Source organism: Ptiloglossa arizonensis, chromosome 9 (genome assembly GCF_051014685.1).
Source record: "Ptiloglossa arizonensis isolate GNS036 chromosome 9, iyPtiAriz1_principal, whole genome shotgun sequence".
NCBI classification, from domain to species: domain Eukaryota; kingdom Metazoa; phylum Arthropoda; class Insecta; order Hymenoptera; family Colletidae; genus Ptiloglossa; species Ptiloglossa arizonensis.
Genome location: NC_135056.1, coordinates 12,921,890 through 12,944,679, shown reverse-complemented (window position 1 = coordinate 12,944,679; position 22,790 = coordinate 12,921,890). Strand labels below are relative to the sequence as shown.

The window sequence follows — 22,790 nt, the reverse complement described above, 5'->3', positions numbered from 1 at the left end:
AACAAGTACATCGACAAATTGTGGAATACTTCTACTTTTTACTACAATTTGAACGAATATCGTGGACATCCTTAAATATGGAATGTTACAATGCTCTAGAGGGCTTACAAGACGCGAACTCTAATATTTGTAAACTTTCAACTAGCATTTCTCTCGTTAGTAATACTGTACTGTAAACTTTTAAATTGCGTTACTCTCGTTAGTAATACTGTAAAACAAGTCCATTGACAAATTATCGAACATTTCTACATTTTACTACAATATTTACTTGAACCAATATCATGGATATCCTTAAGTATAGAAAAGTTACAATGCTTTAGAGCACTTACAAGACACGAACTCTAACACTTGTGAACTTTCAAGTAGCGTTACTCTCGCAAGTACATGGACAAATTATCGAATATTTCTACTTTTTACACCACGATTCGTACAAATATTCGATATTCTTAAATATGGAAAACTGGCATGGTGGTCAACGCGTTAATAGCCCCGTGGCTACGTAATAGTCGTACGTTGTTGGTTCTCCAACAGATAGGCACTGCCTTTGACGAGCGGCTGGAACTCGACGAGAGAGTGAGAGAGAGGACAATGTTAACTCTTTCGTCGTCGGAATCGAATCGAGCGAATTGCTTTTAACGACTGCTCGAACGAAATCGGTTCGAACGGCAGAAACTGTCTATGGAAATCAAGCCCCGCGGTAAAATAGTTAAAGGACGTTGGTCTTGAAAGGCGTTTCGCGCGACCAAGAGTCGAGATTTACTGTGCGTGGATAAAAAGCTTTCGTCGCGTAACGAGTCCAAATTTATTCTTACACAAATGATCGATTTTAACGGGGACTACACTCGGGGAAAATATTCGAGAATAAATTTGCAATCGTTTTGTAGGTTATCGTTTGCATCTCTGGTTGAAATCTCGCGATGATAAATTTAGAGAAAGAACGAATACTTTTGTCGTCATTCTTTCTTTTATTTCTTTACAACGTCTATGTTCGAATTCTGTTAACGTTCCTTTTTCTTTCTAATTTTTGCTTTCGTTTTTAAGGCTGTACTGTATCATGTATAGTGGAAAGTTGTTGCGTTATTTTGACTAAGTGTCAATACACTAATCCGTGTCTCTAACCAAATGATTTTTACTTATCAAATTGACTTGCATTGCAATCAACGATCTTCTCCCAATGCGAGTCATACACTCTCTTTGTGAAATTTGATTCTTTTATTTGTTAAATAGTCGGTTAAATATGTTATGGATTCTCGGTTACGAAAGATAGTTTGCTTTTTATTATTTCGTAAGTCAAAGTTGAGCTTTACGGTCACTAACATCTTCTCTGAATGCTCGACGTATATTTCTGGCTACTTCTGTTGCTTTTCGACCGAGTTTAAATTCGTACAGCGAAGCAGAGCGAATTTTCACTACCGTACACACCGTGTTTGATACCTTCTGTAACGTTTCTAAGATTCAAACGACTCAAATGACGCGTTTCGACTCAAAGCTCGACGAATGACGAATCTGTCCATACACGACGTTCGGTAAGAATAGCAACTGCGTATGAGATATAATATTACAAAAAAAAAGAAACGACAAAACTTTCCACTGTACCTGATACTTCACAGAAAAGTTCCCGCAACGGTCTACGATAATTGTAATGAATTGATATTCATTAATCCCAATTTTTGCACCGATCTAACGACACACTCTTAAAAAATTCATCAGAAACATCGAACAGTAATTGCAATAAATTAATACCTCGTCCCTTCTTATTTGCATAATCCCATCATTTCGGTCAATCCAATGCATTCTCAAAGAATCGATCACAATTATCGAACCTCGTCGACTAGAGCCTCTATCGAGTATATTCCCAGTGCAAAGAGTTAACACTGTCCTCTCGATACGCGCGAACAAAAAAAAATTGAATTCACGACCGTCGTATCGCCCCGTTTAATTAACATTTTTATGCGCAAGCTCCGAATAACTTGTCTCGTTCGACATTGAGACAGAAAGTAACGCATTATCGAAACGGTGAGATAAATTCGTCAATATGCATACGAACACATGTACACCCGCTGCAGAGATCGAATATCGACGACAGCAAAACAGCACGCAGCGAACGCGCCACGAACGCGGCTCGTGCGTATTACGTTCGGTACGTAATCAGCGCGACGATTGTGACTAATCGTTACAAGGCAACGGGTTAATAAGGCAACCTCCGTAGGGAAGATGCGTTCCACGTAAAAACAGAGAAAAAAAAAACAAAAAGAAAAACAAAAAAAGGTAGAGAAAAGTGAAACGAATCGAAATCTCGTAAATATCCGAGTGAGTCTCGTGTTTGCATTAATCGAACTCACCTGCTACCTTCTTCTTGTACTCCTCAGGTTTATGTAAATACATGGACGCGGCGTCGCCATTTAAGGGGTCAATTGGATTAGGATATGTTAACAGTTGGGGCAGGAAAGACTCGAAAATATTCGATAAATCTGGAACAGAGAAGCATAGCGTTGTAATTCAAACGAAAAGATCTAGTTCCTTAAGAAACGGACTCGGTGCACCGAGTTTCGTGTGTTTCGTCGATAACAATGTAACGGTGAACGTTGATCGAGTGCTGCGCCAAAAATACGCGAATACGTACCGTAAAGGGCAGTCCAGGCCTGGTTTATTACGTCTAGACACACCGTGCCTGAGACTTCGTCAATGTTAGGGTGGAACACCTTGTTCATAAAGCCGATCGAAGGAGATTTGAAGGGGTAGTGGTCGGGCAAGTGAACCCTCACCTTCCATATTCCACCCTCGTAAGGTGCTGTAACGTGGTACGAACATATTTAGTAGCCGTTGTACGAGAAACGTCCGGCACTCGTCTCTCTCGTACGAAAAATATTTCAAGACTTTTTTCCCTATTTGTGTATACAAATACACACGCGTATACTTGTGCACGCGTATACTTGTGCACGCGTATACCTGTGCACGCGATATCTATACACGCGTATACTTATATACATATGTACTTGAATATACGCACCTATACTTGTACACTTATGCACGTGTATTCGTATATATTGGTACACGCACGTATACTTGTATACTTGTGCACACGTATACTTGTGCACGCATATACTTGTACACGCATATACTTGTGCACGCATATACTTATGTACGCATATACTTATACACGCGTATACTTGTACACGTGCATACTTGTGCACGCGTATACTTGTACACGCGTATACCTACACACGCGTATACTTATATACATATACACTTGAATATACGCGCTCATACTTGTACACTTGCACACGTGTACACGTACATACTCCTACACGCGCGTGTACTTGTACATTTGTGCACGTGTGCACGCGCGTATGTCTATCCGTCTCCTAATTTCGGATAAATGATTCCCCCCGTTGCAAGCGTTATCGACGCGAAAGCCCGAAACTGGGCTTCCAGGGGGATTCGAAGAAATCGAAAGGGGGTCGCGGTGCAATCCTCCGTCCCTATCACCGTTCCAATCTACGGTACGATTCGCACGGTACCGTGGTTAACGTGTTTTCAGGTAAAACGGAATATCGGCCCGGCGATTTCAGTGGCGATTATTGAAACTACCGATACAGTTATCGGGCGATACCTCCTAGCCCAAGACGGCTGGAAAGTCATAACGCCGTGCCGTAACTCGCGATACGATAGATCAAGGAAACTGGAACGTTGAACGGTTAAACTCTCGGGGAATGCGTTGTTCTTTCGCGCGGTAAAAGGGACAGGAAATAGAAGGACGGAGCGAAGGAAGGAAGGAAGGAAGGAAAGACGGAAGACTGGCTCCATTGTCCAAGAAGGAATCCATCAAAGTCTACGAGACGGGATGTTTTTGGATCGAAGCTTACTTAAAACGTTCTCCTTTCAACGGGAGAGCTTCTAGTATATCAAACAATGCAAATTCCGGGGAGGATGATCCGCTTTTGTTCCATACGAATTGCTTACGACACCGTCGAGCGTACATTCTTCGTCACTGCCCCCGGTGAAACGGAAGTGCGGTACCATCGAAATTATACCACTCGAACCGCGAGATGTCGAATCTACGGTGTCGATGGGTCTAACGTTTACCCCGGTACGGTTTGGGTAATGTTGATCGAGACCCGGATGTAATTTTTCGAAACCGATTTCGTTTCGTCGTTTGAAAAATTTTGGAAACTTTGAGAAAGAATCACGTGTCGATGGAAGCAGAGAGAAACGAAATTGTCAACGTTCGCGTTGAGTGAGAAGAGTAGCGGAGAAAGGTGCGGAAACGTTGATATTGTTCGAAAATATCAACGCAATATCGATAATGGAAAAGAATACGGAACGATTTAACACCTGGCTGAAGCATTCAGACTGGTACGGATACCGTTAGAATTAATTCAGTTTCTTTATTCGCGAGGCTTCGATCGCCAGTTTTGTTGGATATTCGGGTACAATGTAACCTTGAGAAGGTTAGGTCGTGAAATAGCTTTTGTAGAACCTCGATCGTTCCCCGTGACATAATCAAACACTTGTATACCTTGCGTTTCGTACTTTTTTCCTCCCTTTTCCTCTCCCATTGTTACCGTAAAATAAAGCCATTCGACACAGAAGAGAGAAGAAAAAAGAACGAAGAATATTTTATATCGCGAATTTAACTTTTCATCGAAACCCTTTGCACACGATACGATATAAATTTTCCTCCGCGGTAATTATCAAATAATCGATTATTATTAACGCCCGACAATTACGTTCTCCGTGAGACCGATTTCATCGATTATATTATTTTCAGAGTACGACCGTTAAACGCGGATCAGGACTTCGAGTTCACTGGTTCTGGCTTGTCCTCGTGAATCGTCCAACTTTTATCCTCGGTGCTTTCTCACAGCTTCTCTCTCGAATCGCTCGAAAAAACAAATCCTTAATTGCAACGGTTGCAGGGTTAACCGTGAAGATTTTAGCCAATGTTAATCGTGCATTTTAGCGACGGTTGACCGTGTAAACACTACCAGGCTCTAGGTGAAGATATCGACGAGGTTTTCGCTAGCGTGGGTCAAAACGGACCCACGCGCGATCAACGATCGACGAAACAAACGATTCGACGCGATAAACGAAAGGAACCGCGCGCGGTTCGAAACGAACGAGAGAACTGGGTGAAATTCACTTCGAAAGGTTGAACGAATATTCCAAGCGAGTAAGAAAACTCGCGTCGCGTATTTTCGAGCGAGAACGCCGGATGGAACCGCGGCTACGAATTATTGGTTAACGCGTAACAAAGCTTGGCGAGCTTATAACAAAGCACGGAACTCCGAGGAAACAGGATATCGAATTAATCGTCCGAATGCAATTAAATGATCCTCGATCCGACCGGTAGAGGAAAGCGTACGTTTCGTTCGCGCGCCGCGAGTGAAATATCAGCCGCCACCGCCGCCACCTCCGCCGCCTCCACCGCCGCCGCGCGGCTGTTTCGCGCGTACCGTATAACCCGAGCAAAACCACCGCCACCGCCATCACCGCCACCGTATCACCCTCATTTTGTCGCCGCGCCTCCGAGACATTTACCACCTTGTTTCGTGCGGCAATAACACGCTACGTAGTTAATTAATAATTCGAGCGATCCGCCGATCTCCTAAATTAATACCCGTGTATTATCATCGGGACAGAGAAATCGGGGCAATCTATCGTATCGTGATTGCATCGAAACCGGAAAAGCCCTCGAGCATCAATACGCGTGGATACCGAACGAACACCACCACCATCGCGCAACCGGGTCACTGCTAACCGTTCGCGAATATTCGTTCGTCGAGCGAACTCGTGACGAAATTACGGCTAATAACTGTAGCGAACGATAACCAATTAACGACGAACAAATTCGAGCGAGAAGCGAACGGTATAAATAACATCCGCGTTGGGCGAGAGCGAGGTAAGAAGCGGGAACGGAGAGAAGACACCGATTATAGTTGCACGAGAACGATAATAATTATCGTGGCACGGTTGACGCGACGCCGCGTTGCAAAACGCACGCTCGCCTCGCGTGTTCCTTTTCCACGGCGTGTCGTGGCCTTCTGAGACCGTACGAGGAGGACGGGAAAGCTCCGCGCGCGCGGGCCCCTGGTTTCAATAAGGATCGATGTGTCAAAGGGTGGAATACTCGAATCGTTTGAAAAAGGCGAGACTCGGCTTGGAGGAGAGGCCGGCCGCCCGTTACCAGCGAACGAGGCCTCCTCCTCCGCGTGTTTTTCCGGCCGTCACGCCGGACCGAGTTTTGCCTTCGTGAATCGCGAACGCGCATGCACACGGCGCAGGCACGCACGCACGCACGCACGCACGCACGCACGCACGCACGCACGCACGCAAGCACGTAAGCACGGACCGACGGACACGGTTTATACGCGCGACGCATGCGCATGCGCGCACGTGGACGACACGACTACGGCTGCGAGTACGCGGCTGCGACTACAGCTGCGATTACGACTACGACGGTAGCGCTCAACGCTATGCGCGCGCTGTGTGCAGAGAGACGTAGGCGAGAAACGTGACCCACCTGTGCGTACACGCACGCGAAAACACTAACGCGCGGATTCACGGTGAAAGTATCGATATCCACACGGAATCGGAGCTACGGGAATGCAACCAGCGGAGTTAATTCCTAGCCCGGCGTTGCGACTTCAACGAGCCTTGACTCATCCTTCCCACCTCTATTCTCTGTCTCTCTCGCCGGTTCCCCCCAACGGTATTTCTTCCTGGGTTTTTCATCGTTATCGTTCGAGTATCATAATTCGATTCTTTCGCTCGATGGAAGTTGAAACGATAATTGCCGGAGGAGAGACTTTCTTTGGCTTTTTCTTCTTTTTTTTCTTTTTCTACGAGCGATTCTCGGAACGGTTGCGTTCTTTATTGCGACGATGCTTTAAAAGGCTTTGAGCACTAGGGAAGTAACTTTTGTACGAAAAATTGTTGGAAGTTAACGTAACATTGAAATTGTACTGTAGGAAGAATGGTCGATTGTGAGAAGAGAGGGGTAACTTTGTTTTTTTTCTTTTTTTTTTTAAGAATAATTGTCGTGTTGACTTCGGAGATAAGGAAAACGGGTAAAAACAAAGTGGACCTAATGTAAACGATAGTACGTTGAAATTATAAATAGGTAGATAGGAAATTTGTAAAAAATGTACAATATTTCGTTCAAAGGATGTCTCGTTGCAAATGGTTGTTTACTTTAAAAATTCAGAAATCTCTATCGAAAGCTAATTGCGTTGCAGGTAAAATTGAAGCGCTCGTCGCATGTTCGACACAATGATGACTCAGTTTGTTTTTTTTTTTTTTTTTTTTCGCGTCCTCGTTCGCACTTATCGAAGGTCGCGAAGCGATTTAAACTAATCGCTGAATTTCAGTAGCGAACTTTATTGCAGTGTGTTTAGTTGCTTGCACCGGCAAAACCGTCGCGTGTCGCAGTATCCAACTTTAATTCCATTTTTCTCGAAACAACTCTCTTTTCCCCTAATTGGTGCTCCTAAAAACTGCGACGCTAACGAACCGATCTTTACAAGATTTGACACACTTATACAGCAAATGTATTTTCATCGTCGGGACATCGATCGACACGATATTCGCGATCACTATTTTTCCGACGGAAACGTTTCACTTTTTTTGTAAATTTTCGACATTTTTCTACAAAGCGTTTGAAATAAACGTTAAATTCTTTTTTCGTCGAATCCCGGTCACAGCTATATCCGATATCAATTTTTTGTCTCGGATTAACAGAATTTACCCGGTTGACGTATTTCTTCGATAAAGTAATGTCTCTCGATGAAAAGAAATATACGTTTTCTTGAAATATACACGAATAAACGTGCAAGCATCGGAATAGTTATTGTTAACAGTGTTTGAGAACAAATTTTGCGAAGAAACGTTCATTTTTTGAAACCCTCTGAAGTTCAGAAACAACAGAAATTCTATTAACCCATTTACGTTAGAATTGAGAATATCTTTACGATAAAGTAGTCATAAACGTAGCTTCGAAAAGTGTTTCTAAGTTACAAAACAAACGTGATATTTGAAACTTTCAGCTCTGGAGATCTTACGGTTGATAGTACTCGGGGCTTCCGGGTATAAGCTTTCTTTTGAAAAAAGTGTTTCAACGTTCTAGCAGCATTGCAGTTAGATTCGTCGTGAGGTCAGGTGACGCGCTGAAACGTACGATTTTCGATGTTTCTTTTTCGTCTTCGAACGAAACATTTATAAAAATTTTACAAAATTTGCGCAAGAACACGAACGTGTCCTCGAGAACTTCCACGGTTCAAAAATATCGTACTCCTCTCTTCTAGAGAGTTGTCACTGATGGAAAAAATACTCTTCTCGTTCTTTATCAAATTTCGAGCAATGTTCTCTCGAAAATGTTGATGCTCCACAAATTAACCCAATCTCTCGGTAATTGAATCGTTTCACGTTCCGTAAGTTTCTGAATTTTCGTTAAATTTGCGAGAAAAGATACTCGACGTTGTCGAGTTCGTGAAAATGAACAAATTGTGACTTTTTCGAACCCATCGATCTTTCGGTGGCCACCCTGTGTTACCCTAAATACACACTTGTGCGTCTAAGTGCTGTATCTTGCTTTTGGAAACAAGTTCGGGTCAAGTTTCTGCGTACGCTCGCTCCCGGCTCGAATAAATCATAATTATCCCCGATTAAATCCTTAAAAGCAAGAATAATCGCCGGTGTATTAATCACTCCGTTGAATATTATTAATGATCCCGCAGTGAATTCGAAAACCGTTCGATCGATCAACATTTACACTACCATCCTTTTCTCGTTCCCTTCTCCCCTTTTTGTATCACGGGGATCGGTCTCGAGACACGGGAACCCGTTGACCTTGTTTTTCCGTGTTTACCGCCCGACTAATTGCAAAATTCAACAACTTTTCGAATTCTCCAACGATTCCCGGCCCTCCTTCGACCTCGATTCCAGGAGTTCGTTCAACACTGGACACTCGGACGTTTATCGATGCGTTAACCCTCGTCTCGCCACGCGTGGGTCTTTTTAGACCCAGATCGTACCATTAGTACAGTTTTCCTTGGAAATTAAAAAGTGTGCGATGTGAATCGATAGAATTTTCGTTCCAGATATTTGCGAAAAATCAAATCACGGGTCACTTTAGACCCCAATGGTATTTACCGTAATCACCTAAAATCGTTACTATTGCGAGGGTCAAAGTATACCTTCTATCTATATAAAAGAAAAAAATAATCGTGAAAAAGTCGATGAAATTGATCGTGGAAAGTCACGTTGTCTCCAACACACATTAGAATTTAAACTAAAATTTTCTTCTAAAAACAAATGGAAATCGATTCACCATTGGTAAATCCGTTGTTAAAACAGTAAGCCTATCTACGGTTGCCACTACATCCCATCCGAGGTATGTTCGAATAATTCGTAAGTTCTCCGCGCACGCGCTGCAACCTCGTGGCAATAAACAAAGAAAAGTAAAATAAATTGCCCCCGCAATAGCCACGGTTTTCAAACTGGGTCGAATTAGCACAGAATCGGCGAGAAGCACGGATGCGATTTAATAAAGATAATCGCGATGGCTCGATACAGCTCGGAACACGATCGAGAAGATTTAATACGATAGTTTTCGCGACAATTTGTTACGATACGAGTTATTCGTTTGGCGCGTCGTGGACACCCGACGACATCGAGGATATCGATTTCTCGCTATGTAAATCGGGCGCGCGTTTTGTCGGGTTACGTCGCTTCCACGTAAAAAGTTAACGAGCGCCATTAAAGACGGTAGACCGAAAACAATTGCACGATATATGTATCGAGGGTTGTCGTGGATCGTGGACAACGATCCGATTCGTTCGTGGATCGATCGAGCATCGAGGAACCGACGCTACCGAAACGATTCTCGATCTTTATCGACGATCGAACAAAAAACAAAAAGGATGCTCTACTCACCCTCGCTCGAAGGAGTCGCGCGTCCATCTTTGTTCGATCGCGGTTCACTCGCCGATTCTCTTTCCTTCTCGAGCCCGGCAGGATCATCGAGTGCTTGCGAGCGAATCGAGTCGACGAAATTCAACGTCTCGATCGATGGCGAATGATCTAGATCAGTGTTTCCCAACCCACGTGCCGTGACACACTTGTGTTTGTCGCGTCTCTCGAGCGTGTCGGGGAAACATTTGATAGTTTTGCAATTTTCTACACACCCTCGAAGATATTGCGAACTCTCCTGGAGAATTTTTACGTCGAGTATGTAAACAAGCTTTTTCTTTTTTTTTTTTTTCTTTTTTCTTTTTTCTTCTTCGACTGTACTCGGTTTCGTTACACTCGATACGATTACTTGATTATTCGTTTCGCAACGAACCGAAATACACGTACGAAAGTGTATCGCGATCGTGGCAATTGTAAACACTTTTATTGGGCACGTTATCGTGTGTCGCAAGAATCTTATTAAATTCGATGTGTGTCATTAATCCGAAAAGGTTAGGAAACACTGACCTAGACTTATCGAGGCCTGAAGCTATACGCGATTCGAGCTAACTCGAGCATCTCGAATACCTCGTTTATTTTAAGCACCTGTTCAAATAAATTCTACCCCGTTAAGCTCTCTCCTCGTTGTTATTTCGCTGTTTGCGTCTTTTCGGGAGTTCTTTCGTGCTCAAGGTCGCGCGAAGGTTACGTTATTGCAGGTCGTTGGATTCGTCTTGACCTCGGTTATCGCGTCACGGTGATAAATTTACGTGGTTCCGTTTGAGAAAAATCCGGTGACCTTGAGAATCACGAGAAATACGACCTCGAGGACAACGTTTCTCGCGATACTCGACACTTCGAGTTAAATAACGTTTACCCTTCGACGTATATTCATTTTAGAAAATGTAAGCACTCGTACACTTTGAGAGACCCTTTCCTTTTATGTAATTTTTAAAGGTGTAAGAACACCACTGAATGGAGAGAAATTACACACACGATGGTCTAGGAAATGTTCCTAAGTTTGTAAAAATATCGAATTATAAATTTGGTAAAAAATTCCGTGAAAATTAAGATCGAAATAAGATGAGGAAAAATTAGAAGGTTGCTTTCCACGAACCATGTCATTTTTCAACGATAAAAGTTCGTCTCGTGCGCACCTGTACCTGTTAAATGAAAAAATCAATCGTCTCTGATACAGTGCACAGGAATACCGGCAAATAATTGTTGTCGCTCTCCGGTAAACGAATACCGAATATAGAACAAACACCGGAGGCAAATGTTCACCGTTTGTTGCTACGTAAGCGCAAATACAACATTTCAGAAATAGAAAGAACGACGTTTCGTCTCCGGGCGGATAAAAATTGAACCGAGAGGGAACATAAATACAATTACAAATCGAGCGCGATACGATTAGGCAAACGAGTAGAGATTCGCGAATCTAACGACAAAAATTGTACAGAGACAGGATTCGAAGGTGAATAAAGTCCTTCTCGCGCGAGGACTCTGGAAACGTGGTAAAAAGATTACGTAGTACCGAATTTCGAGCGTAAGAAGAAAAATAAAGAAGTTGGAACAGCGTTAAAAGGAACTTAGGTATAGTTAATTAGCGCACGTTCTCCCCGGCGTTTGCACGTGCTGGTTTAAATTCCGTCGATTTTATAATTTCTCTCAATGAACGCTTTAATTTTAATTCAACTTATCTCGAATCGTTCCCGGAGTGTTTCTCGCATAATTTCCCGGCTGTTAAACGTTTTCTACGTTTTATTTTATTTCCTTGCGCAGTTGCAGCGTCACTCGACGCTTCTGTTCCAATCGGATCAGACCGTTCGCGAATTTAGCGAATCTAGAATTACTTAATCGCGGATGGAAACACGAACGAATGAACGAGCGGACGATCAGGTAGCTCGGAGTCTGTTCGAGGAAATATTCCTCGCGACTCGATGGAAAAGGAAACACGAAGGGATAGGGGGTACAGTTATCCAATGAATAGGAGATAATCCTACGGTCGATTACGGTTCAACCAAACGGAAACAGGAAGTGGTTGGCTTCGGTTACGGTGATCGATTCGCGATCGGTATTATTCGCAAACCTCTCCCACTCGGGCATCGGTTTGCCCGAATATCAGAAAATACTATTATATATCGCGGTATCGACGTACGCGTGGAAAATTTCGCGTTCCTTTGCGCGAAATCTCCGCATTAACGCGTCGATGATAATTCTCCTTCCCGATGCCCCCGGGAATAATATTCCACGCATCGAGTGGTAATTTAACCATAGGAATTCATAAACACCGTATTAATTTCGTGGCAAACACCGTCGTAAGTTGCCGTTAACGACCCCGATACAATCTATTGGAAATTTTAATCGAGGAAAATACCCCACCCGTGGAAAACGTAGCCGCGGTACGGTACTGAGAAATCGCGTTGCTCGTTGGATCTCCGACGACGAGGAGAGTCCACCATCGAGATCGTCTTTGTTCGACGTCGAGGTCCATTTCTACGTAGAGTTCGACCTTCGATCGGTAAGATAACACGGTGATAAGTCGCGTCGATGTTTCGAACACTCGCGCGAAACTTCGCTGTTCGTGAACTTTAATGAAACGAACGCGGACGATAAAACGCAGACGAAGATTCATTGGCGCGCGTTTCTTTTTCATATTTTTTTTTTCCTTCTTTTTTCTTTTTTTGCTTTTTTTTCTCTTTTACGCGCGTTCCTTTTTTCGCGATTCAGTTTCGTAACGAGCGATCGCGCACTTAACCGGATAATGTCCGTACTTGTTCGAATTGACCTCAGTCCGGCGTGTTACGCAACGAGTACCACGACGAGGGTTAATGTTCCGAACCGAGGACCTACGAGTAACTACGAGGTTTTTCGGGACTCGGTGACCGATACGTTTAGAAAATGAGGGATTCAACGCGGGAGAATTGGAACGGCCATCGATCGACGGGGCAATATCCACGGGGGCGTTATTGGCACGCTTACATCGTCAACGAAACAGTCGCCGACCGATTAGTCGCTCCATTATGGGAGACTGTCGTTACCATCGTCTTCGGTGACAATGGCCGGGGAACTACATCGGGTGATCGAATTATTGCGAACATTTACAAACTACCGTTTAATAGAAATTTCGTCGAGAATTGAATATACACTTATCGCGATACTTTACATCTTACGACTATAGTTGTACTCTTGATTTACTCTCGATTGTTCGATCGTTTAAATAAAATACAAAAAGGTCATTCGTTGCAATAGAGATGCAATAGTCAAATACTTTCAAACTATCGTTTACTCGAAATTTCGTCAATAATTGAATATACACTTATCACGATACTTTACGTCTTACAACTATAGTTGTACTCTTGATTTACTCTCGATTGTCCGACCGTCTAAATAAAAGACAAAAAAGTCATTGCAATAGAGATGCAACAGCCAAACACTTTCAAACTACCGTTTACTCGAAATTTGGTCAACAATTGAAAATACACATAACATGACACTTTCGTTCAAAGAAAAAAATCTACTGTTGTATTTTTGGCAACATCTTACAACTAAAATTGTACTCTCGATTATCCGACTTAAATAAAACACAAAAAGGTCATTCGCTGCAATTGAGATGCAACAGCTGTGGAACTACATCTGGTGATCAAATTATTGCGAACATTTCCAAACTACCGTTTACTCGAAATTTGGTCAACAATTGAATATACACTTATCACGATACCTTACATCTTACAATTATAGTTGTACTCTTGATTTACTCTCGATTATCCGACCGTCTAAATAAAATACAAAAAGGTCATTCGTTGCAATAGAGATGCAATAGTCAAATACTTCCAAACTATCGTTTACTCAAAATTTGGTCAACAATTGAATATACACTAATCACGATACTTTCGTTCAAAGAAAAAAATCTACTGTTGTATTTTCAGCAACAATTTACAACCACAATTGTACTCTCGATTATCCGGCTTAAATAAAACACAAGAAGGTTTTTGCAACAGAGGTACAAGTTAAAAAGCCACGACTTGTGAATTCGAATTCTTTGTCCACTCAAGACTTGCATCTACACGAAAAGAAAGCGCATAGGTCGCAGTTGCATCGGATGCAATACCAATGAAAATATGAAACGTGTATATTTCGTGATAATTTAATCACTGTCTGTACTTAGGCGTTTTACTAGTTCACGTGTTCGTGTCTATTCGCACGTTTGACAACAAACGAAAACGTTTCTCGAGCGATCTTTCGCCGTGTGCGAAACGATCGTTAATGTTTCTTTATTTTCACGGTAAATTAGAGCACGCACGAAAGCCTCTCTGTTGAACATCTTGCCGAAGCCCGAGTCGTCGGTCGATAGCATGCGCGGAACACTGCTCGATTAAATTGTTTAGTCGATGAGAGATCGTGGACGGTGCTCAATTTGACCACGCACAATGTGGTCGACGGATAATCGATAGTATCTACCGTGCCTTGCCGTTTGATTCGTTTTAATGCACCTTTGCAACCGCGAGTAAAGGCACTCGGTGGTCTTGGTCGGTGATTTACATAGATGGAACAAATATCGATAAATGAAAATGAAAAATAACCGAGATCCCGAATCGGATGGTAATTCATCAACGGTGAAAAATAGTTGTAAATATTTCTGCACGTTATTGTCGCGTGCAGACCGGTCGAGACTTATTTGTAATTGTTGCGACCCTTTCTGATGCACACACGTCACCGTTTCTCATTTATGGTAAAGTGCAGCGTATTTGGAGTATCGAAGTATTCGAAGAACTATAAACGTCGTTGTCCAATTCGTAAGACTGCAAATAATAGAAACAACGACCAATTAACCAACGACGTTCGTGGATCAATTGTTTTGGATATTTCGAATTCGCAAAAGTTTCCCAGGGATTGAAATCAAACTTTTCGAGCAAATCGTACGATCCACTCGTTCGCGCATTAGTTCTACGCTCTCGTCTCAATTTTGCGAGAACAGACAACGCGACGTGAAACTTTACGTCAGAATGCGCCGAGCACTATGTTGCTAATTCGGGGTACCGAAAATGAATGCAACTACTAACAGGAGAATCCACCGAGAAGAACATTGTGTGTCTCTTCTGCAATGTTAATTGCAACGTGGACAAAAGAGAGAAAAGTGGGTGGAGTATTTTGCGCGTGAAATGTGAATACACGGTGAATATGGTCACGACTACGGAAGTTACATCCGTAAGGTCTGCGAGTAAATTTTCAAACTTCGAACGAACATTTACCGTTCGAAATGACACCTTCCCTCGAAGTTGAATTATCCGCGCGTTTTGTCAAAAGTTCTCTATTTTTGCGATCACGAGCGTACACGATGAACTAACCGTAGCCCAGAGATCGTTCATTCGCCGAGACGTCGGCCATACTTAAGTTAGAGCTAAGAGGGTTATGACGTTGCCCGATGACCCCTTCGAGCCTTGCAAGCGCAGCTCTTCTATCCACCCAAGTCCTTCAACGGATTTCGTCATTGATCAAGCAACCTCTCTCCCTGCGAGCAATACCCTGCTGTTGAACGCAGCTAGGTCCAGTTATTCCAGAACCTGCTCCAGGAAAGGAGAGAGGCACAGAGATTTCGCTACCTCTCGATTATCATTGGTACGCGAGAGACAACCAGCAAGCGGATATTTTAAAACGCTCCGAAGCGTATTCTCCAACAGAGAGAGAGAGGGAGAGAAAGAGAGAGACTATCGATCGATCGTTAAGTTGTTGCATATGAAACTCCCAGCATCCGTAACTTCGTTATAATCGAACATTTTTCACCGAGGCGTGCACCCAAGAGATTCGACGGAATACACTCGCGCGGATTTAATAAAATCCGAACCACGATAAATTCCTCGGAGTCTCCGCTCGAACTTTCCCTCTCGAAATATTCCTCGACCGAGAAATAGATTCGTAAGCTGGAAAAAGTGATCCTCCGGTCCCTTGTACGGTGAACCCAAGATTGAAGCTTTTTTGCAAGCCGGTTAATGAAGCTAGGTAGGGTCCTTCGAGTTGTCAAGAAGTTTCAGAGCAAACTGATACAGAAAAAATTCGGACGAGAAACAATACGTGGATTTTCGAGGTGTTCTTTGGATATATTACTCTAAAATAATTATATTCGAGTAGTCCATAAAGCTAAGCTACACACACCTAGAGTCCTTCAGGTTGTCAAGAAGTTTCAGAGCAAACTGATACAGAAAAAATTCGGACGAGAAACAATACGTGGATTTTCGAGGTGTTCTTTGGATATATTACTCTAAAATAATTATATTCGAGTAGTCCATAAAGCTAAGCTACACACACCTAGAGTCCTTCAGGTTGTCAAGAAGTTTCAGAGCAAACTGATACAGAAAAAATTCGGACGAGAAACAATATGTGGATTTTTGAGGTGTTCTTTGAATATATTGCTCTAAAATAATTATATTCGAATAGTCGGTAAAGCTAAGATACACACATCCAGGGTCCTTCAGGTTGTCAAGAAGTTTCAGAGCAAACTGATACAGAAAAAATTCGGACGAGAAACAATATGTGGATTTTTGAGGTGTTCTTTGAATATATTGCTCTAAAATAATTATATTCGAATAGTCGGTAAAGCTAAGATACACACATCCAGGGTCCTTCAGGTTGTCAAGAAGTTTCAGAGCAAACTGATACAGAAAAGATTCGAACGAGAAACAATACGCGGATTTTCGAGGTGTTCTTTGAATATATTGCTCTAAAATAATTATACTCGAGTAGTCGATAAAGCTAGGACACACACACCCAGGGTCCTCCGAGTTGTCAAAGCGTTTGGAAACAAATCGACAGAAGGAATCTCCTTCGTCGTGAAACAATACACGGTCGTTTCTCGGAACTCTTCGTACCGATCGCACGACGTATGGATATTCTAGCGAGCAACGTTACTCGTTACTCCGAGTATCGAGTTCTAGGCACACCACGCCGGTCGAATCTCCAGAGTTCCGCGGCCAGCACCCACGAGTACCCAAGCTGTCGCTCGTAACCCAGTTGATCGTAGATCACGAACCGTAGAACCATCTACCAGCTGGTATCCACCACCGGGCAAGTTTATCTAACCCAGAACAGTTCTCTCGTCTTTTATCGAGTCGGTGGGAACAAGTACGTAGGATCCTTAAACTCCGAACTACGGCGGTAAGGATATTCTGCGGTTGAACTTTAACGAACAGTACCATCGAGAATACGGGTGACACCTTTGCTACCGGTCGAACAGGCTGGGGATCGATTTCGGTGACGATCTCTACGCTCGATGTCGTGGTTGCGCTTCTACGTTCGGTTTAATCGAATGTAAGCTCGCACCGTACGAGCCATTGTCTTCGTTGGTTTGTTTGCGCGGGAAGCTTCGTTCGTTCGTTGGGGAGGGAGAGGGAGAGAGAGAGAGAGAGAGTTTAAGGCTGAATGGCTGGGTCCACTGGCTTTCAACGTGTGCACGGTTCCAACGTCGAATCGTAGAAATGGAAAATTAATGCGTAGCCCAGTTTGCGTTTACAGGCGGCCGGGCAAGGCGTCGTCGCGCGGTTGCGACGTAGAAACTGGGTCACTGGGGCAAAGCTTGGGGAGAGGAGCTTCGCATCGAACTGCATCTGCATCCGTGCACCGGTGAACAGACTTGACGTCTTTCCGAACCTGGCTGGATCGCTCGAGAGGGTGCAAAAACCTTGGGACGCGCGAGATGGGATGGGTTCGATGAGCGATCGGAGCGATGGAGGGGAGAAGAAGAAGAAAGAAAAAAAAGAAAAGAAAGAGAGGCACGACGGTGAACGTTTCGACCGGGAATCGTTTCGTAGCTTCGAAGATACCCTAATTGGGGAACAGGGTGGAGATTCGACGAACGAAGCGCAACGAAAGTGAAAACGCGCGCGATTTGGGACGCGTCGCGTCGCGTCGCATCGTAACGACCGACGCGCTGCCAACGACTTTCCGTTCTATCGGGTGTGTTCCACGTATACGATCGGTTACTACGACTGGGGGGCTTCGTGTAATGCGGATCATCCATTTCGTTCAAATTTTTTACACCGCGGATTTAACGAATAATAACGTAACGTTGCGTGGTAAGCGCATGGATGAGGTATCGTGTAGGATCAGTTGTTGAAACGAACAGTCTTCGTGTAACGTTGGCCATTCATTTGGTTCAAATTGTCCACAATGTGAATTTAACTAATAATGACGTAGTACAGCGTAGCAAGGGCGTAGATGGTGTATTGCACACGACCAATATTACGAATAGAGGCTTCGTGCAACGTGGGCTACCTATTTGGTTCAAATTGTCTACACTGTGAAGATTTAATAAATAATAACGTAGTATAGCGTGGTAAGCTTATAGAGGGGTTATTGTGTGGGATCAGTTGTTGAAACTAGTAGTCTACGTGTAACGTGAGCCAACGAATTGGTTCAAATTGTCTACAATGTGAACTTAACGAATAATAACGTAGTATAGCGTAGTAAGGGCGTAGATGGTATATTGCATACGACCGATATTGCAAATAGAAGCCTACGTGTAACGTGGGCCATTAATTTCGTTCAAATTGTCTACACTGCGAAGATTTAACGAGTAATTACATTGTACAACATAGACGGTGTATTACCGATCACTCCAGATAATGGTCTTTGTGTAATATGGGTCACTGATTTGGTTTTCATTTTCTACACTGCAAATATAACGAATTATAACATAATGGACTCATTTGATCTCACTGGTGAATATTTTTGAAATCGTGTTTAAAGTTTCCACACTCTTCGGGTGTAACGATATGCAACGATATGTAACAATATGTAACGATATGTAACGATATGTAACGATGTGTAACGATATGTAAGGATATGTAACGATATGCAACGATATGTAACGATATGTAACGATATGTAGCGATATGTAAGGATACGTACGAAGAACAACTGCAAAACGAAGGACGTAATTTCGAATCGTCCGAGAAATATAAAAACTTCTCGAAAAAAATTCGAAACGGTGAGATCTACGCTCTCGCTGCGTCACAATTCATTAGATTCACTGTGTACAAAATTTGAATCAATTCGGCGACCCGCATTACGCGGAGAGCCCTTGTGATTTAGACGCTCTGGTAGTGGTGTATACCGGAACGTGGATGTGTCCATAGTTCGTGATCTCCGATCAAAGGGGTTACGAGCGAAAGCTTCGGTACCCATGGTCGGTACGCGCGAAACTCTATCTCGATATTGGACCACTAGCGCGATGTAGCCCAGAACTGGATGCTCGGAGTAACGTGGCGCGGCAAACTCGCTCGTCTGCTCGAGTAATAATTATATTCGAGCAATCGAAGAACTGTGCAAAGTTCCGTGCATTGTCTCGAAACTCTCCGATCCGAATCTTCCTCGTAACAATTTCCATCGAAACCTCTTCGAAACACAAAGAACCCTGTATTCGCGTAGCCAAGCTTCGAAGTAACGTGACGCAACAGATTACATTGTCCAATCGTACAATAATTATTTTGGAGCAATCGAACAGCTCCATAACGAAGTCTTTATTGTTTCGAGCCTCTCGTTCGAATACTCGTGTTAATTTGCTCAATAACCTATTGAAAACACGAAGAAAATTCTAGGTACCTGTATCCAATCCAAGCTTCGACTACTCGAATGTAATTATTTTCGAGCAGTTGTCCTCTGCATCGGGTCGAGTGTCCTCGTCCAAATCTTCCGAATGTAAATTTACTCGGGAACCTTTTGGAAAACCAAAGAACCCCGAGTATACCTACCCAAGCTCGGGAGTGGTTTACGACGGGTTAGAAAACTAAATCGCGTGACTATACGTTCAAGTTGGGCTCGGTTCAACGTTTTTCGAACCACTTTCGCTCGAACGTTCGCCATCGGAACAGTGGTCACTTAAAAACATCTCTGGGCCCTTTATACCTGAGCCGAGAGAAGGCCTTCCAGCCTTAGTTAAGATCCTCAGACTCTTGTCTCGTGCAAGTTGGTTGTAGGCAGTTTTCGCCAAGTCAATTAGTCTCTTGTCGGGCCTGGAGAAATTTCTGTACGGACCCGAGTACCATCAGTTAACGTCTGGAAGTGCGCAAACAAAGCAATCCAGGCCTGTTGTGTTTTAGCCATTTGTTGGAAACGCGCGCATCGGTGCATAAGTCCATTCTAATTGGAACAAATCGTCGTCGATACAATGCACGACTACGTGCAGCTTTTCCATTGCTTCGAATTAACGAGACGGGGACATCCCGTAGGTTAAAACCAATTACGTGCTAACCGTAAGATTCGGTGTACATTTGAATGGTATCGGTTGCAGCGCAGTGTAACGTAAGTTCGTGCGTGCTTCTTGTTGAAAATTCTTTCCATTCGCGTCACAGGCTCGTTTCTCGGTTTATTCTTATCGTTCGATTATCCACCGTTTATACGGTACGGTGAACACGCATCTCGCGGAATATCGATAGAAACAAACCTAGAGCAATGAATATCAATCGATAGAGACAATGCCAACGTTCTCAAATATACGTAGGAAATAAATTCTATGAATATTAACAATCAATAGAGAGACGGTATGTTTCCTAATTTGTCTCTGCCGTGGAAACAGTGCCAACGTTCTCGGCTGTATCAATGGAAAGCAATCTATGGGAATGAGTATTATAAATATCGATAGAGACTTGTACCTCGTTCGATTTGTTTCTCGAGTAAATCCTGACGCAGCTCCAAACGGTTTTTATATTTTCCAAAATACGTGGAACGAGCTACACGCTGAGAAACATTTCGAAATAAAATATACGGTGCGAGAAAAGAACCGAGTCTCTCGGTGTTCGTCCTCGTAGTCGATACGAAGACGGAAAATGAAAAATTGTCGTAAAAATGAGAAAAGTGGAGGTGGAGGTAACGACGAAGAACACCGTGTCGAATATTTCAAGTAAACAACGTTGTTTCGTATTGTGCGTAAATTTGCATACAAAGTGCACGCACAATTCGACCGATTCGTTGCATCCTTGGACTCTCAGCTTTGGACACTCTGGATTTTCGAACACAAAGAGTTAACCCTTTGGACTGATTCAGTGGACTATTTTCGATCGGGGAGAACTTCGTGGTTTGGAATTCAAATTGGAATTGAAACATTACGTTCTCGTAGAGTGTAAATAAGTGTACGCGAAGTATATAAAAATGTTCCATTCCGGATAAATTCTACGACTTAACCCTTAACACTCGAAGCTTTTCTTCTTATTCTTGCGACGTCTCTGCTCGTGTATCCAAGGAATACTGTTAGTGTCACTTTTATCGCGATAAACTTCAAATAATTACAATTTTCAAAGATTGTAAGTTCTATGGTTTTTTTCTTCACGCTATTTCAACCCTTAACACTCGAAGCTTTTCCGTTACCATGAAATCCTTCGAATCGTATAATTAATTTCAAAAGGAACATTTTCAACGTTTCGTACACATATATTTACATCTTACAAGAAACGAGTAATCGAATTTTAATCTCAATTCCAAACCACGATGGTTTTCCAAACTGGAGAGAAGTACACCGAATTAAGTGGCTCGATCGAGGATCCACTCTCTGGAGTGGAAAAGGTTAAAGGATTTTCTCGAGGCGTCGGTTTCTGGTAGGGAAGAAGCCACGACGAGTGACAAACGGTTGATAAAAATTGAATCAATTTGAAAAATTGACTTTCCAGCAAAAAGTCCGGGTTGTAGCGATCGTCGAGCAGTTTGGAAGATTGAAAACTGCGGGACGATCGGGGCCATTGTTCGTCGGTTCGGTACGCGAGCCGATCGTGTCGCGAACTGGCATATTCCGAGAACCATGGTTCGCACGCATGGTTCGGCAATTACAATCACTAACGGTCACCGTGATTATTCCGCACCGAGCGAACGTTTCGAAACCTTTCCGGTGGCGCTCCATCGAAATCCGTCTTCTCTCGCGTGGCCGGGCTGGCTCTCTTGTCCCTATTGACCGTGGGTCGAGATTTCATTGGACGCAATAGTTGTAGGCGGTGCAAGCCCGCCGCAACCGACGCTGGAAGAGGTAAAGATTTACGAGCAGGAAACGCAATTCCCGCGGGACGGTTTGGCTAGGAATTTCGAAGCGAGCGTATTGTTCGTGTTTTCCAAACGGCGGCGACCACCGTTACGTGGAAAACGGTCCCTGGAAGATCGAGAGCCACGCGAAGAATGCCCCTATGCGACTTAAGCTTCTCTTACGATGTAATTTTAATATCGCGAGGAGCGTATAAATAAACGAACGGTGGTGCGAGCTCGAATCTATCTAGTCGAGTCGGGGTGAGAGGGCAATCGGAGCAACGACCAAAATGATACAAAGTTCTCGGAGATCGGGATAACGAACTTACCTCGAATATAGCGAAAGGTACCAAATCGAGCTGGAAAATATGTAACGGAAGAAATATGCGTGTAAATATTGAAAAATTATCCTGGAATTTTACTTTGGAAATTCTACGAGATATACGTGTCAATATGTTGCCAAGCAGCGATAACCTGGGGAGTTCTCGAGTAGGTGGAAATCAGTTCCGGAAAGAGAGTCCGTAAGGTACATAATGCAATTTTAACATTAGTACTATCGATGGTGAAAGGGTTTGTATCGGACCACGTAGTTTCGATGTTAGATGGGGAAAGGGGAAATTAATTTGCGAGTACCTTTACTTGTCCATTTCGATAATTGTTGATGAATATTGTATGCAAAGTTACCGTTAATAATCGAGTAATTCTAAAAAGTAGTTCGAAACATCCGAAATCCATTGGTAGAAATAAATATTCGAAGCTCCAATTATACACGTAATAGTAACTTAACACTAGATTCACCGATGGTAAACGTATTACTATTAGTATCATACTATGTACCTATC

General features: G+C 43.2%; 1 protein-coding gene across 1 annotated transcript in view; it reads right to left on the bottom strand.

The window, feature by feature from the left end:
- Ubce2h (ubiquitin conjugating enzyme E2H) overlaps positions 1-22,790 on the bottom strand; it is a 63,699-nt gene that overhangs the window by 957 nt on the left and 39,952 nt on the right. The window contains exons 3-4 of the mRNA XM_076319402.1: positions 2,624-2,791; positions 2,343-2,471 (exon numbers count right to left, since the gene is read on the bottom strand). Coding sequence (XP_076175517.1) covers positions 2,343-2,471; positions 2,624-2,791 — 297 coding nt within the window. The remainder of the gene's footprint in view (positions 1-2,342; positions 2,472-2,623; positions 2,792-22,790) is intronic.